Source organism: Perissodus microlepis, chromosome 20, assembly GCF_051167445.1.
Source record: "Perissodus microlepis isolate ML-2025 ecotype Zambia chromosome 20, ASM5116744v1, whole genome shotgun sequence".
Classification (NCBI taxonomy): Eukaryota; Metazoa; Chordata; class Actinopteri; order Cichliformes; family Cichlidae; genus Perissodus; species Perissodus microlepis.
Window position 1 is genome coordinate 22,902,051 of NC_140480.1, and position 21,458 is coordinate 22,923,508.

The following is a 21,458-nucleotide window of genomic DNA, read 5'->3' on the forward strand; positions in this document are numbered from 1 at the left end:
TTTCTTTATTTTTACTTGCATATCTAACACAATGGCAGATATACTGTTATACTGATGTGTATAATCACCTACAGAACAGTACGAAATTGAAGATCAGTGTTTTTCATCTTCTTCTTGTAGTCCTCATTAAACTGTTCATCCTGCTGTACAGTGACGTGATTCTTCCAGTCGCCAACCGTTCCTGAAAATAGAGAAATTAGGAGCAAAGTTAACATCTCCTCCTTCACCTTTCAGTAAACAAACTTACAGGCGAATGTACCCGACCTTTGTGCATGAAGGGGGAGATTTTTAAAATCGAAGACTTCATCAGCGGAGCCATTCACCATCTTGTTGTTCTTCATGTTGTCAAATTGAACTTTTTCTGTGACTTGTTTCTTCAGCTCTGTGGTAGGAGACAGTCCCAGGAATGAGCAGATGCGGACGAGTTCTTGTTCAGTATCCTGCAAAAATAAAACAAAAAAACAAACCCACAACCCCTTATTATGTGTTTATGTCCACAGCCTCACAGACAGTAACTTCAACACTCACCTCAATCAGGTCCTCATAGAACAAATACAGGATATTAGAACAGGCCTGTTTCTTCTCCCACCATCTTCTTACATGTTCGTACCAGGAGCCAAACACCACTGACAGATGCCAGAAGACAAATCATAAGTGATAAAATAACCTTTCGCATTTAACGTATTCAGTCATTCATGCTTATGGTTTGTCACTCACTTTTTCCCTCCATGAATCTCTGGAGGAAACTCTCCCAGCTGCCAGGCTCTGGCTGGACCTTGTTCATGCGATCAAAGTGGAAATAGGATACAGCACTGTCCTTGGCATTACGAGCCACATAGATTATCTAAAACCGGAAAGAAATGAGGAACAAACACTGAGAAGATTGTCTCTGTGACTCGTACCAATAGCTTACTTGTGAGCCATTTACCTTGGAGTTCTGCTCCCAGAATGATTTGGGAAGGAACTGAACTGGTAGGTGTGTCTTGATAATGCGTGGAAAGGTGGTTAATTCATTCAGCACATCCACTCCTAGTAAAAGAGATCATTATGTTAGCGGCATGCCACAATGACATTGATCTATATCACCAATATTACAATCACCAGTTACTTTGCCAGATACACTTTACTATTATTAGGTTAGAGCCTAGTTTGCTGTCAACTGTCTAATTATTCATGATACAGATTCAACGAGGTACTAGAAAGATTCCTCAGAGATTTTGGTCCATATTAATACATTCCAAAGGTGCTCTATTAGACTGAGTACTGGTGACTGTGGAGGCCTAGTCCTAGGCCTTCATGGTCAAGAAACTAGTTTTATATGATCTGAGCTTCATGACAGCAGCCATCAGAAGATGGGTAAACTTTGGACATAGACAAAAAACAAACAAACAAAAAAATACTCAGGTAAGCTTTGGTGTTAAATATGATTGGTAACCATTCCAAAGTGTTTCAAGAAAATATCCCTCACACCATTGCAGAAGAAATCAAGCGTTATGAGACCAGGTAACATTTCCGCAGTCTTCTATTCTATCACCACTTTTGGTGAGCTGTTTGAACTGTAGCCTTAGTTTCCTAAATGGAGGGATACTGTTAGGATGCCTGGGTCGTTGACCCAGGGTTTTTGAGTTTATTGTATTATTTATCATTTCTAGTCTTTGGTTTCTTTGTTAGAGTTCTGTCTTATGGTTTATGTCTCTGTGTTCTCTAGTTGCTCTGTCTCCCCTGTCAGCTGTATCCCCTTGTCAAGTTCGCGTCTCTGTGTTATGTTTCCTGTTTTACTTTGAAAGTCTGTCTCATGTAAATGCGTCTGGTTTTCCCTCCTGTTACCCATTCCCTGATTGCTCCCTCTGTGTATTTAAGCCCTGTGTTTCTCTGTGTCCGGGTCGCGATCTACCCTTATCTAGCTGTGTGTTCCGTCTGTGTAAGTGTATTTTGTATTCCTAGTTTTGTTACCCTTTTGAGTTCAGCATTAAAGCTGTGTTTTGATTTACTTTCTGTTTCCGGAGTCTGCATTTTGGGTCCTTCTCCTGCCTGCACACAGCCATCACATAACAGATACTTGGTGTGCTCTTGTGCTCCTGTAGCACATCTGCTCCAGGGTTGGATGTGTTGTCAGGGGTGGATCCAGAAGGGTGGCATGGGGTGGCAAGTGCCACCCTAAAATGATCCCTTGCCATCCCAGTTTTGCATATGACAGTGTTGTTTATTAAAATAAGATAGCATTAACACTTTGAGCATAGTTACAGTCAACAGTGAATATAAATGCTAAAACTGAATATATTCCATAGTGTTCCCCCCTCCACCATTAACAAATGGTTCAGCCCATAGCAGGACCGGCTTTTTTCTTGTTTTCAATAGCAAGCCATGTTTATGATTGTGCCAGAGCACATTTTGAACAACACCATGGGAATTTCGCTTTTTACACAGGTGGTTGGATGTTACACTCTGGAAATGGAAGGAAGGTGAGTGTTATTAACCCTCCGTGGTCCATGGACACGCTGCACCTCCAAATCACATGACTATTTTAAGCTGACATAGCAACAAGCTGCAGCCACGCTGAGTCTCTGTTTCAGCCCACATTGAAAGTTCGGACTTCAATGTTTTTAAATTTTAATTACAGGCCAGTAAATCCAGAGTTATGATAATATATATAAGCCACGCTTTTTTTCTAAATACTGTTGTCACGTTTTTGTGTGTGTGTGTGTGTGTGTGTGTTTTAAGCGTTTTGTAAGGACAGCGCGAAAACAGTAAAGAAAGGGGAAAAGCCACCTCTTTCCTATTGGTGGAAAAATGTACCATGTCGACCAATTTAAAAAAAAAAAAAGTCAACAGGTGGGATTTGGTTGTTTTGGAAGAGGGGAAAGTTTTGGGAGTGATGGTAATGACAGCGAGACAGAGCGAGTGAGTGGGAGAGAGAGATTTTAGATGTGGGAGATTTGTGACGTTTAGTGTGGAGTGTATACTTAGTGTGTTGTGTTGTGTAGTTGTTCTGTTGTGTAGTCGTTTTGTTTTGTGTGTCGGTGAGGGCACTAATGAATGTCACAAAGGCACATTTGTAAACACTGTCACCAAGTAGAAAACCAGCGGAGTGATACACCTCCTGTTGACAGGCCTGCAGGTTTATCCCTGTTCTCCTCTGTCTTCTGGTGGACAAACTTATTTTTTACTGGCACACATCATTTGTGGGGCATCTTATTGTGACACCTGATTGTTCTCTCATTTTAGTTTTAGTAATATTTTTAAATGGTTGCATAAAATGAAAAAAAAAATAAAAACAGCAGGTGTATTGGCTGCATTTTTAGATAAATAGTTGTATATGTTTACAAAATGTACAATTTATATTTGCATTTCAAGTTATAAAAATTTACTCAACATGTCTGTGGTTTTTTTACAGTAAAAAAAAAAATACTACTCGGATTTTAAGTTCTTTGTGTGATTTCAGATCAGTAATACTAATGCAGTATGTCAGTGAAAAAAAAAAAACAACTAAATTCAGTTGAGCTGAAAAGATACCAAACAAGGCAAGGGGGAAAAAATAAAATGAAACAATCTGAGGGTGAAATACAAACGTAAACTCAAAAGCAATCAAAAATGGCCGGTTGTATTTCAGACCTCAGTGGGTTAATCCAACAAATCATGAAAAATTAGGTTTAAATTTTTGTTCATGACAGTGCAGATTTCTGACATTTTGTGTAATTTAAGCTGTAACAATGTGATTGTTTTCTAACAAAAAACAGCGTGAAACTAAAGTTAGACTTGTGTTTGTAAATGAACCGCCCCATGTTGTGTAGCTTTCTGGATTTTATACTCATTGGGCTACATATTTATTTATTATATAGGCTGTACAGTACATAACATCAAAACTCACATGTTTTATGTAACTAAAGTGTGTAATCATGTGGGCTACAGACAATAATTAAGTTATAGACTATATTTATATGAAAAACGTGTATACTTACTGCATTTGAATCATTTGACCATATGTAACCACCTGCATATGTGTTTGGGGGAAAAAAGGCTTTGATTTTGCCACCCCATTTGATTTCTTTGCCACCCTAAGAAAATTTCTCTAGATCCGCCCCTGTGTGTTGTAGGTTCAGATACTATCATACTCTCAGCTTGCCTCTAATGAATGGTTGTTTGAGTTACTCTTTGCCTTCCTATCTGCTCAAAGCAGAATAGTTACTCTCCCCTGACTTCTGGCAGCAACAAGGTATTTTCACCTAGAGAATTGCAGCTCACTGGATATTTTCTCTTTGTTGGCTCATTCCCTGTAAACCACAGAGACAGTTTTGTGGAAAAATCCCAGTAGATCAGTATTTTCTGAAATACTCAGACCAGTCCATCTGGCACCAACAACAAAATCACCCTCCCCCCCCCCCCCATTCTGATGCTTGACCACGTCTACAAGCCTAAATGCATTGAGTAGCTGTGATGCAACTGACTAATTAAATATTTGAGTTAATAAACAGCTGAACAGCAGCAGCTGTACCTAATGAAGTGTCTTTATTAGAGTGTCTAGAGTTTATCAGAGTGTCTTTATTATGCCTGTCACACTGTGAGCCTTTAAAACAACTTACCTGAGGGGTAACCAGACATTTGTATCTCCAGGAATGGCACTCGTTCATGGAGTGGAACTGAGCCTTGACGCTCAGGTGAAGTCTGGCCAAAGTACAAAAGGTCCAGGATGTAAGACACCCATGTGTTTCCTCAGGAATTTAAAAAAAAAATTGACAGAAAAAACATAAGTACTTCCTCAAAGATGCGAATAAAATGTGTGGGTTTTTTTTGTTTTTGTTTTTTAAAACCTACCTGCTTTAGGGTAAGAAGCTAAGACAATATCATCTGGTCTTGCTCTGAAATTCTGGACGTTTTCCCAGTTGTCAGTGAAGTAATTGATCATGCAGACTCCATGGAAGTCAAATAGTGTAGGTCGTGATAGTGACTCCATCTTTTTTTTAAAAAAAAAAAAAGAAAAGAAAGAAAAACAGCGTTTGTTTACCATCTACAGACCAATTCAGAGCAAATTCAACAATACTTTGTTCCTTGTAGCCATATTACAGAAAACAAAGCTTACTATGTTATTGGAAACGCCCTTTAAAAGTAAAGTATAAGGTTTGACTCAAGGACAAATAGAAAATCTCTGTGTGTGTGTGTGTGTGTGTGTGTGTGTGTGTGTGTGTGTGTTTCTCTGTGTTTGGATCTATTTATTTTATTTTATTCCTTTTTTCCATTTTCATTCCTGTAAAGTATAAATAAATATGGGTTCTGATCTTATCACACCAGAAGAATGCATGATTGATTGATTGATCATACTTTATTCATCCCGAGGGAAATTGGGTTAAGGCTGCCAGCCGTGCCAGCGCCATCTTACCCTTCCGACCATACATACATTACACAAACATCACATGGGTTAGACAGGTCAGAGAGGTATAACAATGGAAAATACACAACATGAGGAAAGACGAGGAGAAAAAAGAACTCCCCCCAGACTGAGCTCCAACAGGGAGATCGGTTTGAGAACAGAAAAAACAAAACAAAACACCTCAGCGCATACAAAAAGCACATGACTATCAATACACCATAGAAACACAAGACAAGCAACAGGGGCGGGTAAAGGGTAATAGAGAGCCGGTGTAGACAGCGCATTATGCCCATCCAGGCAAAATTTAATGGTGAAAAATGAATTAAATTATCAAATTAATTAACTGAATTATTAAGTATAAGAATGCATGTTTTTCCATTTTGTAGAGAATGAGCATCCTCTACTCTGAAACGCTAGGGGGAGCTGGTCGACAGTATGCACGTCAGCCAGAAGCCTGGCTGCAGACCCCATAACCATTACCGTTAAGCCTTGATTACATACCGCACTATGGAGGCAAACTGTGGAAAATACCACTGGGGCCGCTTTCATCGAGGGTTAATGGGAGGATTAGTATGTGCAAAGTATTTAATGGATATTTGGACTGTACCCCCGGGGGCGTCAATTTGGAACCCTTCATAAGGCCTTTTTTAAATACCTCCCTATAGCTATATTGATCCAAATATGAAACGTTTACTGTGGACTAGGACTATTTTACTAAATATACATATGTGTGTAGCAAAGAAGACAACTTAAACTCAGTAACCATACTGCAGCAGACGTCGGGGAGGGGGTCCTTGGAGGTAGATCACCAGTAACAGCGGATCCGCGAATCTCACCTTACTCCAATAAAAGTCAGTATTTTTTCTGAGTAAAATGGTCACTGCACAGAAAGCTGCTAACTGATTGTGATCCTCAGTTCTCCATCATTGTGGCTCTTTACCAAAACAGTCAACCTCTTCTTCCAAATAAGGAGACAGAGCTGTTGTGCAGATTCCGCAGTCCAGGAAACACCGGAAGGAAGGCACACCAAGGAGACTAACTTTTTTTCCCTCTTTAGTCAAACTTTATTTAAAACATATAACGGTGGTCATGTCCCAGCAAACTAAATATGGGGCAAAGATATGTTTACGTGGGACAAAGTGGGACATTATTATATTATTCGTGGTGGCAGGTACTGTAGCAGGAAACAAGATAAAATCAAACAAAGTCTGCAAGTTAAGTTTGGTATTGATCGTCATTGATCATAGACAAAGGCTTTTCACACGTTTTCTTTGATCATTTTCTAACGTGAACAGTTGGTTTAAGTTAAGTTGGTTCACCAGGTTCAGCTGGATGCAGTCACGTGGGGTACTGTACTTACTTTTATGGCTGCATTTGCGACGTAGACTGGTAGGGGCAGATAATATTTAACCGAGGAAGTCTGCCTTCAGGAGATCACCAATTCGCTACAACACTTTATTCAACTGGTCAAAAGCTGGAATTCAGCTGGAAGATCCCATTTATACAGCTTGTTATCTGACCTACAAAGCCGTAGATTTCATTAGAGGATATGTGCAATATGACTGTAGATTATCCGTTAAATGAAAACAGAACTATTAATCAAAAAGTATCTAACACCTTCATTCATATTGTTTGATGTCACTTTGATTGTTTGTGTAGAAAAAGGTTATTAACATAAAATTTCAAGTGCACAACACACACATGAACATAGCGATGAAAGGCCAACACTATTATGATATGAGGTGCCAACAGTTTTATTGTTCAATTACAGAGTTTAAGGGTCACCATAAGATTTGCTTTAAGTCATATTTAACAGACTGTAAATTATGTATTTAGCCTTATGTAATTTAGAAAAGTAAATAAGCGTTAACTCATCTGCAGTTCTCTTTATCTGTGCTCTGCTCTAATAAACAGTCCAAATTCAACTCTGTACCTGACGCACTGCAGCTTAAAGCAGATGTTCAGTGTTTCCTTTGCCTTACAGGATGTGACAGAGTTCAAAAAGTACTATGAACCATCTGCACCACTCCAGGGAAATATATTACAAGACTATTCACGATGGGAAGGACCGCAGACTATCTACTGATTCAAAATGAATTTAGCTGTTGCTCTTTTTGCAACAGAGGAGCAATGAACATTAAAACGTCTGTGAAAATATTTTATAGCGTGATAGAATTTGTTTTGATTATAGTGTTTAACTCCTTAACACCTGGTGTGAATAGTCATCATATCTTTTCTTGTTGCTGTTATTGCTGAGTCACAATGATTAAACTGAAATGTGATCACAGTTATCAACTGAACTTTGACTATGAGAATTCTTTGACAGCATGTTCAAAACTTAATTTTAATAGCGGGGATAATCACGACCGTTCTGTTGCACAGCACACAATCAGCTGGTCGTGTTTCTTTGTTATAACTAAAAAAACTGTAAATACATCTCACTTCAGTGGCTGTGACTATTTCAAAATACATTTGTTTTCAGGAGTTACGTGCACAGACTTTATAAGCAGACCACTTTAGCATTAACTACCCACCAATAACAAGTTGGATGACTGCTGTCCTGTAATAAATACTAATTTCCAACAAGTAATATCAAATTGTGACTTGTGAAATCCCAGGATAGTTTTTTACCTTTTCTCAGTAAAGTGGATCATGTTTGTTTTGGTTTTCTTTCTTTTTTTCCTTCGTCTAAAGGAGCTTAATTTCCACTTGACACTGACAGTGGTTTTCAGAAGTGTCCCTAAGATCACAGTCATCTACTTTCAGTGCCCTTCCAGCAGCTTGAAGATCTTAACCAAGTATTTAAATCTATTAATGTACCGTACCGCAGGTTATGAAATCCCTAAAACAGAATTGTAAAACTATTTACATGAAGTTTTCACAAAGGGGGGAACTTCTACTGACTTTAATTTTGAAATGTCTGGCCTCACTGTGGCCCTCCTCCAGTTGCCCCTTTCCTGTTGTTCAGCTGAAAGGACATCTCAGCAGAGCTTTCTTTAAAAGGAGGTCATTACTTTCCACAAACACCAGGGGGCATCACTCTTTCACTTTTGGAGCTGAAGTGAAAGAGGAAGGCTTACATCTATTCCCTGAATCTGATGTTATTTATCTGTGTTCATAAATCTCCAACAGCATTGGCTAAAACGCAGTGCCAAATGATGCCAGAACCGGCACTGTTTCACACATGGCTGTAGACACTCACTGTTGTACCTCTCCACTGACCTCCTCCATACACATTGACAATGATTTGAACTAAAAATTCATCACACCTTAAAATCTGTTGCCACACCTGGCATACCACAGCCTTTTCCTTGTTTCACTTCCTTGGGTTTTTGACAGATGACACACCTTCACATGTCCAGCTTCTTCAGATTTGTTAAAGACACATGGCGCACTCTCCTGAGATATAACTAGTGTTCATTTGAAGACTTGGTAGATTCAGCTAAAGAAATTGACTACATAGGTGTTTGCGTGCATAAAAGAAGAGGCTCCTAGTAACAAAGTGCCAACAGATACAATTTCTAATCAGTTCTTTAATAAGTTATCTGTAGACAAAAGACTGGTTTATCCCTTGAGTTAGATGGCTTTTTAATACTTGAATAATTCACAGGTCAGCATTAAGCGGTCAAACATCAAAAAAACACAAACACACAAACAAACACATTCCTCAGTAGCTGATGTCCAATAAAATACTTCCAGAAAGACAACAGAACTACTGCTCAAGATCTCTTCAAAATTACAAGATAGTCTGGCTGCTTGGAAGCGAAACAAAGAAAATGAGGGGTCACATCACTGGAAACTCATAGAATCAAATTAAACACGTGGTTTAACATTGAGGTAATCTGCCTCACCCTGGTGGGACAGTGTGGTGAGAAAATTAAAAGGTTACAGTCTGAAACCTGCTGTGTCACAGGACTCTTTTAGATGTATCACGTATCAATAAAAATATGAAACATCCAAACCATAGCTACGTCTAAGGACTAAATTTCTGCTTATGAGCAAAGAGGTCACAGTGTGTTTAGAGAGAGAGAGAGAGAGAGAATCTTTATTCTTAATAAAGATTTGTTTTAATGATCTGATTTGTACACATCAGCATCACAATATAAGGAAATTGTGTGGGTTTTTTTTACTTATAATTTGATTATTTGTTAAATATTTAATCACATATTACTTCTGAGGACTATATTACACCCAGCCAGGACTCTAAATTTCAAAGCGAAACTTTAAATCAGGACACTTCATCTTCTTCTTGTAGTCTTCATCAAACTGCTCATTCTGGGCCACAGTGAAGTGGTTCTTCCAGTCACCAACTTTCCCTGGAGAAGGAGAACATTCAGAGTATTTGATTAAACTAATGAAAAATGGAGCACACACTGATATACATATAAAGAAAAAAAAATGTTGCAGTTGTACCTTTTCTCATGAAAGGAGAAACCTCTTGGTTCATCACTGGAACTGTGGAATAGTTGGTCATCTTGTTTTGCTTCATGCTGTCAAACGCCACACTGGTTATGACTCTTTCCTTCTCTTCAGTTGAAGCAGAAATACCAAGGAAGGAACACAGTCGGTCTATTTCCTGTCCACAGTCCTGTTCACAAAAATATTGAAAATATTTCTTACTCTTAAAGGAACCCCAACGATTGTTTTCGTCCTTTGGGTCTATAGTTCTATATTCATCACTGTGGATTTGGTGTTTAAGAAAAGAAAAAAATAAATCTGTTATTTATAGAGAGTCATTCTGAATTAAAAGAAGTCATTGGTGTCTTTGTGGAAAAGATATTTACTTGCATCCTCTTCAGGGAGTAACATGAGAAGACTGATACAGTGATGGCCCAAATATACACTTCTTTTCTACTGCTTTAATAAGTTTGATTCATGCTACTACTTGTACAGGAAATACTGTTACATCTTTTGTGTGCATTTCCACTTAACAAAAAGCTCTTATTTTCTGTCATTCACACTAATGGAAGAAACACAGCCTCAAACTTCAGACACAACTAAAACAGTTTCTTTGAAGCAGTGCATGAGTGCAGTGATGGATGCATGCTTATTCAAATAGCTTTTTAAACCAAAGAGTACTACAATAACAGCACCTTGAGGCAACTGTAGTTGTGATTTTGTGCTGTATAAATAAAATAGAATTGAAATTAAAGTGGATGCAGCTGATCTTTCAGAGTCTGTTGTAGCTCCTTGTTCTATTTTTTGACTTTTGTCGTCTAAAGATAATTTTTCTCATGTAACATCAAAAAAATGGATCATGCGGTTTTATTTAAAAGCACTCAGTGACAAATTTGTGACACGCACAAGGTGTGCCAACTAGTTTCCTGCTTCTGTTATCATCTAACTCCTTCCAGGAACAGAGTTCAGCGTGTCTCAGCTTGGCTTCTTTACAGATAGCACCTGTTGTGTTTTGTTTGTTCAAACCACTACATTTATAACTAGAAACATTATTGAAGGCTTTTAAACATATCCTCTAAGAGATATGAACAATTAAAACATGTAATTGGAAAAAGTCAAGACAATTTTAAACATGAAGAACAAATGTTACACATGTTAGCCCAACTCACCGCACCTCAATCAAATCTTCATAGAACATGTAGTGAAGATTTGAATAACTTTGCTTCTTCTCCCACCAGCTGTTCACATGGTCATACCATGATCCGAAAACCCCTGAGGCCACAGATCAATATACAAAGTAATATTAGTAAGTATACAGACAGGAAATTAGATCGCATTGTGATTCTTTTACATTAAAACTAAACTGAACTCACTCTTTCCTTCCATGAAATCCTGCAGAAAGGTGCTCCATTCTCCTGCTTCTGGCTGAGCATTGTTCATCCGATTAAAGTGGTAAAAGGACACTGCATTGTCCTTTGGATTGCGGGCCACATATACTATCTACAGAAAGAGACAACACAATAATCTCAGGGTTTCATGAATTGCAAATTTCAATGGCTTCCAGGCAAGGCAAGCAGCTGTTTGGGGCCCCAAGTCAGTGGGAGCACTCACAGGGGTGGCAAACTTTAAACTAAAGCAGTGACAATTCAGCAGAGAGAGTAAGATCGACCTGACCTCCCTAACGTTCCCCCACCTCACTCCATTCATTCCTACTACAGCTTGAATCATTAAATTTGACAAAACCTAATGACAACAATCGAAGCTATTCATATAAAATGAAATATAAATAAAATATAATCCAAAATAACTAAATGATGCTAACTTAGCCTCAACTATGGGGAGAGTCCTGGCAGCATCACATCATTTTTTTTTTTTTTTTTGCTTTCTCTGACACTAAAAACCAGTTTTCTTCACTGGCAGAGTAACCTGGTGTTTCCAGCTCTTCTGGCTATGATGTGACTGAGCTGAGTGTGCAACTCTTTTATTGGTGTCACATTACTTATAACATAATTTATAAAATAACAGTGATGAATGCTTAGTTGGAAGGGCATCCTGAGACTTTTTGCATAAATCTCCACTGCTGGCTGTGGGTGTTTGTGCATAGCTTTTACCCTGCTGCCCTGCTCCCAGAACGACTTGGGCATAAACTGGACTGGTAGATGACTCTTAATGAGACGAGGAGTGGTGGGAAGTTTGTCCGCCATTTCTGCACCTGAGTGATAAGAAGGATTAGTTTGCGATTGATAACATGCAACATTAGACTTATTTAGATACCACAGAACAATAAAACCGATTGCCTAAAAAATTCTAAGGTGTTTCTGAGATGTTCTGATTCACCTAACACGTTTACACACTAATAAAACTGCTACATTTTAGGAGCTTTTACATTTTGTAGCTTCCTTTTCAGCATTTGGCAGAGAAGGATGCATGCAAACAAACAGAATGCAACAGGTTGAACCTGTTTTCAGCACAGTTTCTAGAAACTGGTGACTTGCAATAATCCTCTGAATGAACTGAGTACACGGACATAAACTTGGTACCTAGCGCTTTTTATTCTGGTGTATTTTAAATTCAGAGTGGCAACATAGTTCAACCTATAAGCATAGGAGGTACGCAGAGCTCCAGGAAGGGAACTCGTTCATGAATAGGGAGGGATGTCTGACGGTCTGGACCCATGTGCCCAAAATACAGAAGATCTAGCATGTAAGAGACCCACGTGGTTCCTGCAATTGAAATGAATAAATTTTGTTAAGCTGTAAACCTATCAACTCAGACACCAACAGGAAATTGTTCATGAAAAAAAATGTATTATGATTACATAAGCTACACATGATTACATAAGACATCAGTACCTGCTTTAGGGTAAGTAGCAATGACAATATCATCTGGTCTTGCTTTGAAGTTCTGTATGTTATCCCAGTTGTCAGTGAACATCTTGGTCATGGAGACTCCATGGAAGTCATATAGTTTTGGCCGAGGTGGCATCTCCATCTGTGGAAATTACTTGCCTTTAAAATCCTATATGGGTCACATTTTTTATACATTTTTCCTGCCTACATGTTGTTGCCCAAGTTCATTTCTCCCATTTTTAATTTACTCCATGACATCATATGTCGTGAAATGTACAAAATAATCTATTATTACTAATTAAATCTTACATGGGACTTGAAAACATGTTTAAAACATGTTTAAAACATGTTTATATGTGTGTGTGTGTGTGTGTGTGTGTGTGTGTGTGTGTGTGTGTGTGTGTGTGTGTGTGTGTGTAAATAAAAATACAGCATATTTATTGTTGGCAGCCAGTGATTATGGAGCTTTGATGGTCGCTTACATGTATAAACGGAATCTCAGCAGTGACTCAGGCACTTAGTGAATGAGCTTAACATTTTCTTTGTAAAAGCTGAACTAACTTTAGCAGCATGTTAGAAAAATATATTTGTTTTCATTTACTGATATGCCAAATAAAAAGTTTTGCACATTTTAAAACGTGCACAGCTGACAGCTTGGTGTATTTGTTCGTAAATATTACTTAAAGGACTCCACACTCACCCTGATGATTAGTATTACACTTGGGCGGATCCGGATCTCCCAGAAGTCTGCTTGTTGCGTAACACTCGCTGTAGCACACACGCTGCACAGCGTCCTGAAATCTGCGTAGAATTACGCAGACTGTTGTACCCTTACATTCATACTGAGCCTGACAGTTCAAATATGAACACATGCACCAGTGATATAAAGTCACATGATTGGGGTTAAATAAGTTCATCCAAACTTGCCAGTAAAAATATCAAACAGGAAAAACAAGAAGTTTGATTGTTTTGTTGTGCTATGCATCCTGATACTGGTTTTCTGCCATGTTCTCGGCTCGCTGGTTTTTCTCAATCGCTGATTGGCTATAAATGTTAACCAAATTTTGTATAAGGCTTGAAAAAGCAGAACAAGAGCTTTCTCTTTCCCTCCACCCTCGCTCTCTCTCATCTCCATCAGCACCAGCGTTAATTTGCAGCTGCTGTTGCAGTGCTGGTTATTGTTACTTGGATCTCCGGATATCTTGTTTATGGTTTTGGTTCTTTTTGTTTAATTTTGCTAATAGTAGTTTGGGGATTAATGTAGAATCCCGATCGCCAAGTGTCTGGTTGGTTGATGATCTTTCCCTTTTGTTTGTTTATGCCCCAGCCTCCCATCTCGGTCTTTTTATGTAATTATTTTTCTACTATTAAATATTTGTTGAACTATAAAAGCGTCTCATATGTTAGGTCCCTCTGAGCCATGGCTTCAGGGATCATAACATGTTGCACGAAAGATAAAATACAATAATGACTGGGATAAAATGTAAATATATATATCACCAATCAACACAGCCACGAGGGGGCCACAAGCCAGAGTACTCCCAGTGCCGGTGTTCCCCGTCATAAATTGCACCCCCATCTTCGGTCGGGAAGGGCATCCGGCGTAAAACCTTTGCCAAATCAAACATGATGATCATCAATTATGAGATTTCCATACCGGATCGGTCGGGGCCCAGGATAACGACGACCACTTCCAGTGGTGTTGGTTACCAGGGTGCCGGCGGAAGCTATGTTACTATTGACCGAAGACAAAGGAAGAGCAGAGGGGGAAGGCGTGTTCAGAGGCAGCGAGAGAAAGAGAGGCAGGAATGCGGAGATGAAAGTAGGGACTTTAAATGTCGGGACTATAACTGGTTAAGGAAGAGAGCTGGATGATGTGATGGAGAGAAGGAAGGTAGATACTGTGTGCACAGGAGACCAGATGGAATCAAGGCGAGGAGCACTGGAGGTGGATTCAAGCTGCTCTACCATGGTGTAGATAGGAAGAGAAATGGAATAGGAGTAATGTTGAAGGAAGAGTACATGAATAGTGTTGCAGAGGAGAAGAAGAAAGTGTCAGACAGGATCATAAGTTTGAAGCTGGAAATTGAAGGCATGATGTTGAATGTTGTCAATGTGCATGCCTCACAGGCTGGATGATAGAAGAGAAAGAGGAATTCTGGAGCGAATGACAGATGGTGGATATTGTGAAAAGGAAGGAAGTGGCTATGGTAAACACATATTTCAGGAAGAGGGAGGGACACGGGGTGACATATGAGAGTGGACACAGACTATATCGTAAGCAGAAGGCGAAATCTGAAAGAGAAAGCTGTCTGCAAGGTGGTGACAAGGATAATGTAGCTAGGCAGTACTGGATATGGAAATTAAGATAAGGAAGCAAGTGAAGGTCAGAGGCAAGGATGTTGAAGAAGAAGGAATGTTGTGCAGAGTTCAGGGAGGAGTTGAGACAGGCTCTGGGTAGTAGAGAAGAGTTATCACATAACTGGGAAAGTACAGCTGAAGTTTTAAGGACAGAAGAAAGAAGGCAAGGACACTTGGTGGAGGAATGAAGACGTTCAGGAAAGTATTCAAAGGTAGAGTTTAATGAAGCAAAAATGGGATAAGTATAGAGATGAAGAAAGTAGTCAGGAGTACTGGGAGGCTAAGTGTATGGTTAAGGTGAGAAAAGGGGGAGAGAGGTGACAAAGGAAAAGAAAGAGGCCTGTAGCGAGCTGTAAGTGAGACTGGACAGGCAAAGAGATTGAACTGGAAAGGATGTGCAGCGGGTTAGGTTGATTAAGGATAGAGATGGAAATGTACTACTGAGTTAAGCTAGTGTGCTGAGAAGATGGAAGGAGGATTTTGAGGAGCTTCCAAAGGTTAAGTCAGGAGGAAGTGAGGGCAGCCCTAAAAAGAATGAAGAGTGGAAAGGCAGGTGGTCCAGATGACATACCTGTGGAGGTGTGGAGAAGTCTCGGACTTTTTAATCAGATTGTTTAACAAATATCTTGGCGAATGAGAGTCGCTTGAGGAATGGAGCAGAAGTGTACTTTACCACTTTTAAAGCACAAGGGTGATGTGCAGAGCTGTAGTAACTACAGAGAGATAAAGTTAATGAGTCATAGCATTAAGATATGTGAAATAACTGTGAATCAAAGTCAAGAACAGAGGAGATGATCAATGAGCAGCTATATGGCTTCATGCTGAGACAGCACTGCAGATGTTTCTCTTGAGGGTGTTGATAGAGAAGTGTAGAAAAACATGCAGAAGGACTTTCACTGTGTCTTTATGGATCTGGAGACAGCATTTAATATGGTGCCAAGAGAGGAACTGTGGTACTGCATGAGAAATTCAGGAGTGACAGAGAAGTACGTGACATTTATGAGGACATTGAGATAGTAGTGAGCAGTGGAGCTGGAGTGACAGTTAGGATTAAGGCAGGGGTGGACATCAGGGATCAGCTCTTAGTCCCTTCTTGTTTGTAGTGGTCATGGGACTGAAAGCTGAACTGCTGACAGATGAGGTTAGATGTGAGTCTTCATGGACTATGATATGACCTGTAGGGAGAATAGGGAGGAGGTAGAAGAGAGCCTGGGGGAGGTGGAGGTATGCTCTGGAGAGAAGAGGAAATATAGTCAACAGAAGCAACCAGTAGAATACTGTGAATGAGAGGGAGACACGTGGGCAAGTTTAAATACATGGGGTCAATCATCCAAGGGAAAGGATGGTATAAAGAGAGATGAAGAGTTTCACAGGTGATTTGTGACAGAAGGATAACAACAAGACTATGATGTATAGTTTGATGTTAGTGGCATTACAAAAAGAAGACCGGAGGCTGTGGTTGGTTAGAGAGGAAAAGCTGAGATTCTTTGGATATGTGCAGAGGAGGGATAGTGGATATGTTGGGCAGAGGATGTTGAATGTGAAGCTGGGCAGGGCAGGATGAAAAGAGGAAGACCACAGAGAAGATTTATGGATGTTGAGAAGGAGGACATTGCTACAGTTCTACTTCGTAGAAAGACAAAGCTTCGTCATAAGTTCACCGTATGTCTCAAGAGAAAGTTAAGCTCAATGGTTAAAGTTTAATTTCAGTCACAATCATTGTTTATGGTTCTGATTTATATCTATGAGCATAACATTGTGGATACATGGCCTCCACTAAGTCTTTATGTTATATAGTTGTATAGTTATGTTGATAAAATTAAAAATGTATTTCTTGACACAAATATCTCCATCATGCCCATCCATATTTCATAAAGACACAGTCTGTGTATTTCTTGTTCAGAGCCCTGTTCATATTAAAGAGTTTCATCATCAAAAGGTTGTGGCACAAGTAGAAGAGACATACTTGTGATTTTTTTTAAAATTCTTTATTATTCTGGTTAAACCTCAGTGTCAATGAATTGTTTTTCATTTTTTGTTATTTATATCCATCTGCATTACAGTGGAAGAAAATTACACAAATCAAGTATAACATTTGATTTTTCTTAACTTACATCAGATCAGAACTCCATCATGCCCAGCTGGGGCTTTAAATTTCAAATCTAAACTTTAAATCAGGATTCTTCATCTTCTTCTTGTAGTCTTCATCAAACTGCTCATTCTGGGCCACAGTGAAGTGGTTCTTCCAGTCACCAACTTTCCCTGGAGAAGGAGAACATTCAGAGTATTTGATTAACCTAATGATAAATGGAGCACACACTGCTATACATATAGAGAAAAAAAAATGTTGCCCAGCAGGAAGTTGTACCTTTTCTCATGAAAGGAGACACCTTGTGGTTCATCACTGGAGCTGAAGTATAGTTGGTCATCTTGTTTTGTTTCATGCTGTCAAACGTCACACTGGCTCTGACTCTTTCCTTCTCTTCAGGTGATGGAGACAAACCAAGGAAGGAACACAGTCGGTCTATTTCTTGCTCAGAGTCCTGTTCACATTAAAATTAGATATGATTTTTTTCTACCCTTTTGTGTTTCCTAAATTTCAGAACCTTTAGATTAACATGCAATAAATTAATTTACTTTATCTGTGGTTTAGTAATGTTGATAATAGATAAATACTCACTTGTAGCACATTCATAAATGTTTAAACTTTTGGTAATAAGTCTACAAGGTTTACAACAAATCATTGATCCAATACAGTCCACACAGACGGTTAGCATCTCAGGCTAAAAACTGAAATGTTGCCAGGAACACAAGAGGAAAAATTTTGCTGGCTGACTGGCCAGGTCCCACATTTTAGTGTGCATATGTGTATGCTGAGTGGGGATTTCCCCCTCACATAGAAGAGATGTTTTCTGGATGAGGATTTGATGGAAAATAGTGTGTTCTCTATTTGTTACTTATGCATCAAAAAGGATTCAATTAACAAAATATATTGGACATGGTTTAGAGAAATTTTTTCAATCAGTGAATTTCAGAGATACCAAACATAAAGTCTGTTCACGAGTCATAGCTTTTTTTCTTTGTACACCCGTCTGCAGCTCTGGCTGGCTTTTCTTGCGCTGTGGAGTTAAACTGCACACCAGCCAGTGCTCGAAGAACGAATAAAATACAACCTGGTTCAAGAAATATTACCATGTATCATCAGAAAAATGTAGTAATTGGATTAGAATATTGATGCATGTCATTTGAGTTGAACTGAGAGTTTGGTTTGGCATTTTAAGCATCTTCTAAAAGGTGTGTGATGATTAAACAAAGTGTTAGAGCTCAGTTGGAAATGGCACACATGTTAGCCCAGCTCACCGCACCTCAATCAAATCTTCATAGAACATGTAGTGGAGATTTGAATAACTTTGCTTCTTCTCCCACCAGCCGTTCACATGGTCATACCAGGATCCAAAAACCCCTGAAGCCACAGAACAATACACAAAGGAATGTTTATACAGGAAATGAAATAGTGTGGTCTCTTTGCTGTAAAACTACACTGAACTCACTCTTTCCCTCCATGAAACCCTGCAGATAGCTGCTCCAGTCTCCTGGTTCTGGCTGGATAAGGTTCATGCGGTCAAAGTGGAAATAGGACACTGCATTGTCCTTTGCATTGCGGGCCACATAGACCACCTACAGAAAGAGATAAAACTAATTTATGGTCTGGGAGTTTCATAAATCACATATCTGTGTGGCTGTGGGTGTATGTCCAAGACCTTGCAGCGCTGCTCCCAGAAGGACTTTGGTACAAACTGGACTGGTAGATGAGTTTTAATGAGACGAGGAGTGGTGGGAAGTTTGTCTGCCAGGTCTGCACCTGAATTATCAGGAGGATTAGATACCACAGGTTAATATAACTAAACATTGTAAATGTCTGATGTATTTTAAAGTGACAGTGGACACGCGATTCAACCTGAAGGTAGAGAAGGTACGCAGATCTCCAGGAAGGGAACTCTGTCATGAACAGGGATGGATGTCTGACGGTCTGGACTCATGTTTTCAAAATACAGAAGATCTAGGATGTAAGAGACCCATGTGGTTCCTGAGGTTGAAATGGACAAAATGTTTTATGTTTAGCTGTAAACATACAGTGGCTTCCAAAATATTCAGCCCCCTTGCACTTTTCCACATTTTGTCACATTACAGCCACAAACATGAATCAATTTTATTGGAATTCCACGTGAAAGACCAAGACAAAGTGGTGTACACGTGAGAAGTGGAACGAAAATCATACATGATTCCAAACATTTTTTACAAATAAATAACTGAAAAGTGGGGTGTGCGTACTCGGACATCAATGCAAAATTGTTTATGAACACACACACAAAAAAATACTATGATTACATAAGCTCCATACTCTTACATACAGATCACTACCTGCTTTAGGGTAAGTTGCAATAAGAATATCATCCGGTCTTGCTTTGAAGTTCTGTACATTGTCCCAATTGTCAGTGAAGACGTTGGTCATGGAGACTCCATTGAAGTCAAACAGTTGTGGGCGAGGTGGCAGCTCCATCTGTGAGAATGATTTGCCCTTAAAATCAAAGTGTATGTCATGTTTTCTCCAGTCCTTACTTGTGCAACAACATAAAGCTATGCTTAAAACATTTTTAACAACTGCGTAGGCTGACTTCTCCCCCCACAGATCAGAAGTGATATTTTTTAACTTCCATCGGTCTAGAAAACATGATGCTTTTTTGTTCCATAAGAGAGGCACTGGAAGTTAAAAAAAAAAAGGTCATTGGGAACTGTCCACATTTAAAAAACTGTTTGTGGGTCTTTGATTGAAATAACAGATTATCTGCAAAAGTAAATCCTTAAATCTGTATTATTTTTAACGGCCAGCAGAGGGAGGTTTTTGGCAGAAAGTGGCACGATAGCACAGAAGTGTAAAAGAAAATCACTATAATCCTAATATATGCCTTCATTTAAGACTTTTTGTTATAAATAAAATAAAAATTTAAACAGTATATGCTTCATGCTGTGGACTATTGACTGATTATCATCATGCAGTGGCAGATGTAGCTCTAGCTTGTGACCTCAGGTTTTAAACATCAGAGGTGATGAACAAAATGCTAAACTGTAATTTTCATGTTAAAGGCACCTCTGATATACATTTAAAGGCTGTGACTCAGTTTAAAGATCAGTTTAAGGATCAGAATCACATCCAGTTTCTCGTTTTAATAACAGATCTGATAAAGTGTAAATCCCCGTGTTAGAGTTTGCTAATCTAAGATTCTGGAGCTGCTGTCTCTGCTTGATCCTGCACCACTAATCAGCTCTACAGTAATTATACCTGTAAGTTCACCAACACCACCTTTGCCACTTTAACCTTTGTGACTGCAGTGTTACTGCTTTTTAGTTTTTATGTTTTTACTAGGACTGCTCCTGCTGGAGTCTGCCTCAGCCTTCTGTTGGTTTGCTCACGTGGTTTTGTGTTGCTTTAAACTAACTTAACATTATTTTGAAATTGTGAATATTGGGCATATTGACATGATGCAAGGTAGTATAACGAGTCATCAGTAAAATTAAACTATTAATTGCAATAAAAAAATCAGTAGTTAATGTGATAATAATTATTAATTAGTTGATGATTTTAGGGTTAGCAGAGATTTATAAAAATAATAAATAAATAATAAATAACAGCTTGCCATACAACCAGAGGTCAAAGTACACACTGCAGCATTGGTAAAACTGAGAAACACAAGAATTACAACATTTTCCTTTCAGCTGTGTTCACCAACCACACTAAGCAAGACACATGGTGAAATTTAAAGAATAACTTATTTAAAAAAATTAAAATTAAATTAAAAAAAAAAAAGAGATAATAAACATTTATATTTATTTTGTTTTCTAAATAAAATAACTTGTATATAAAGTAAAAACCACAGATTTATTGTTGGGAACTAAACATCCTGAAGCTTACTTACCTTCTTGCGTTACTCCTGCTGACTGACATAATCTTGAAATTGTGAACAAGAGGCGTGACTCGCCGGTTTAACCATTAATTCCAGCAATGACTCAGACATATAGTGAGTGAGCATGAAGTTAGAAAAGTTTGATATTTCTGGCCATTTACGCCAAACAAAAACAAAAAAGCACCAGTTTTAAAAGATACACATCTTTCAGTCTAGCATGTTTGTTCTAGTGAATATTACTTGATGTAATACACACTCACCAAGCTGAGTATTTCTGTACTGCGGTTGGGTCTGGATCTTCCAGAAGAAAGAAATCTGTTTGTTGCACAACGTTCACTTTAACATACTGCACAACTTCCTTAGATGTGTGTCTGTGAGTATTACTGTTCAAACATGAACACAATAGTATACAGTGAGATCAGACCAAAGAAAAAAGCAACCAAACCTGTATGAGTGCACAGGTCTTATGAAAGGCGACACAGTCTGGTTCATTGTTTGGAAGGTGGAGTAGTCGGTCATTTT

General features: G+C 38.8%; 2 protein-coding genes and 1 pseudogene across 3 annotated transcripts; all 3 read right to left on the reverse strand.

The window, feature by feature from the left end:
• Positions 1-3: 3 nt before the first annotated feature.
• Positions 4-6,274, reverse strand: LOC146364531 (cytosolic sulfotransferase 3-like; annotated as a pseudogene). The gene is made up of 8 exons (XR_014798835.1): positions 6,202-6,274; positions 4,813-4,951; positions 4,581-4,709; positions 929-1,029; positions 718-844; positions 529-626; positions 265-440; positions 4-181 (listed from the first exon to the last, which is right to left on the reverse strand). The product of XR_014798835.1 is annotated as a cytosolic sulfotransferase 3-like (transcript).
• A 2,654-nt stretch (positions 6,275-8,928) lies between these two features.
• Positions 8,929-14,753, reverse strand: LOC146364532 (cytosolic sulfotransferase 2-like). The gene is made up of 9 exons (XM_084915929.1): positions 14,113-14,753; positions 13,313-13,413; positions 12,616-12,754; positions 12,358-12,486; positions 11,875-11,975; positions 11,137-11,263; positions 10,938-11,035; positions 9,779-9,953; positions 8,929-9,681 (listed from the first exon to the last, which is right to left on the reverse strand). The coding sequence occupies exons 1-9, from the start codon at positions 14,189-14,191 to the stop codon at positions 9,569-9,571; spliced, it is 1,062 nt and encodes a 353-aa protein (XP_084772055.1). The 5' UTR covers positions 14,192-14,753; the 3' UTR covers positions 8,929-9,568.
• Positions 14,754-16,942: 2,189 nt separating this feature from the next.
• On the reverse strand, positions 16,943-21,381 carry LOC146364533 (cytosolic sulfotransferase 3-like). Its single transcript, XM_084915937.1, has 8 exons — positions 21,197-21,381; positions 19,396-19,534; positions 18,932-19,060; positions 18,735-18,835; positions 18,525-18,651; positions 18,339-18,436; positions 17,342-17,516; positions 16,943-17,235 (listed from the first exon to the last, which is right to left on the reverse strand). Exons 2-8 carry the CDS (start codon positions 19,532-19,534, stop codon positions 17,123-17,125), a joined length of 882 nt encoding a protein of 293 aa, XP_084772063.1. The 5' UTR covers positions 21,197-21,381; the 3' UTR covers positions 16,943-17,122.
• Positions 21,382-21,458: the final 77 nt, after the last annotated feature.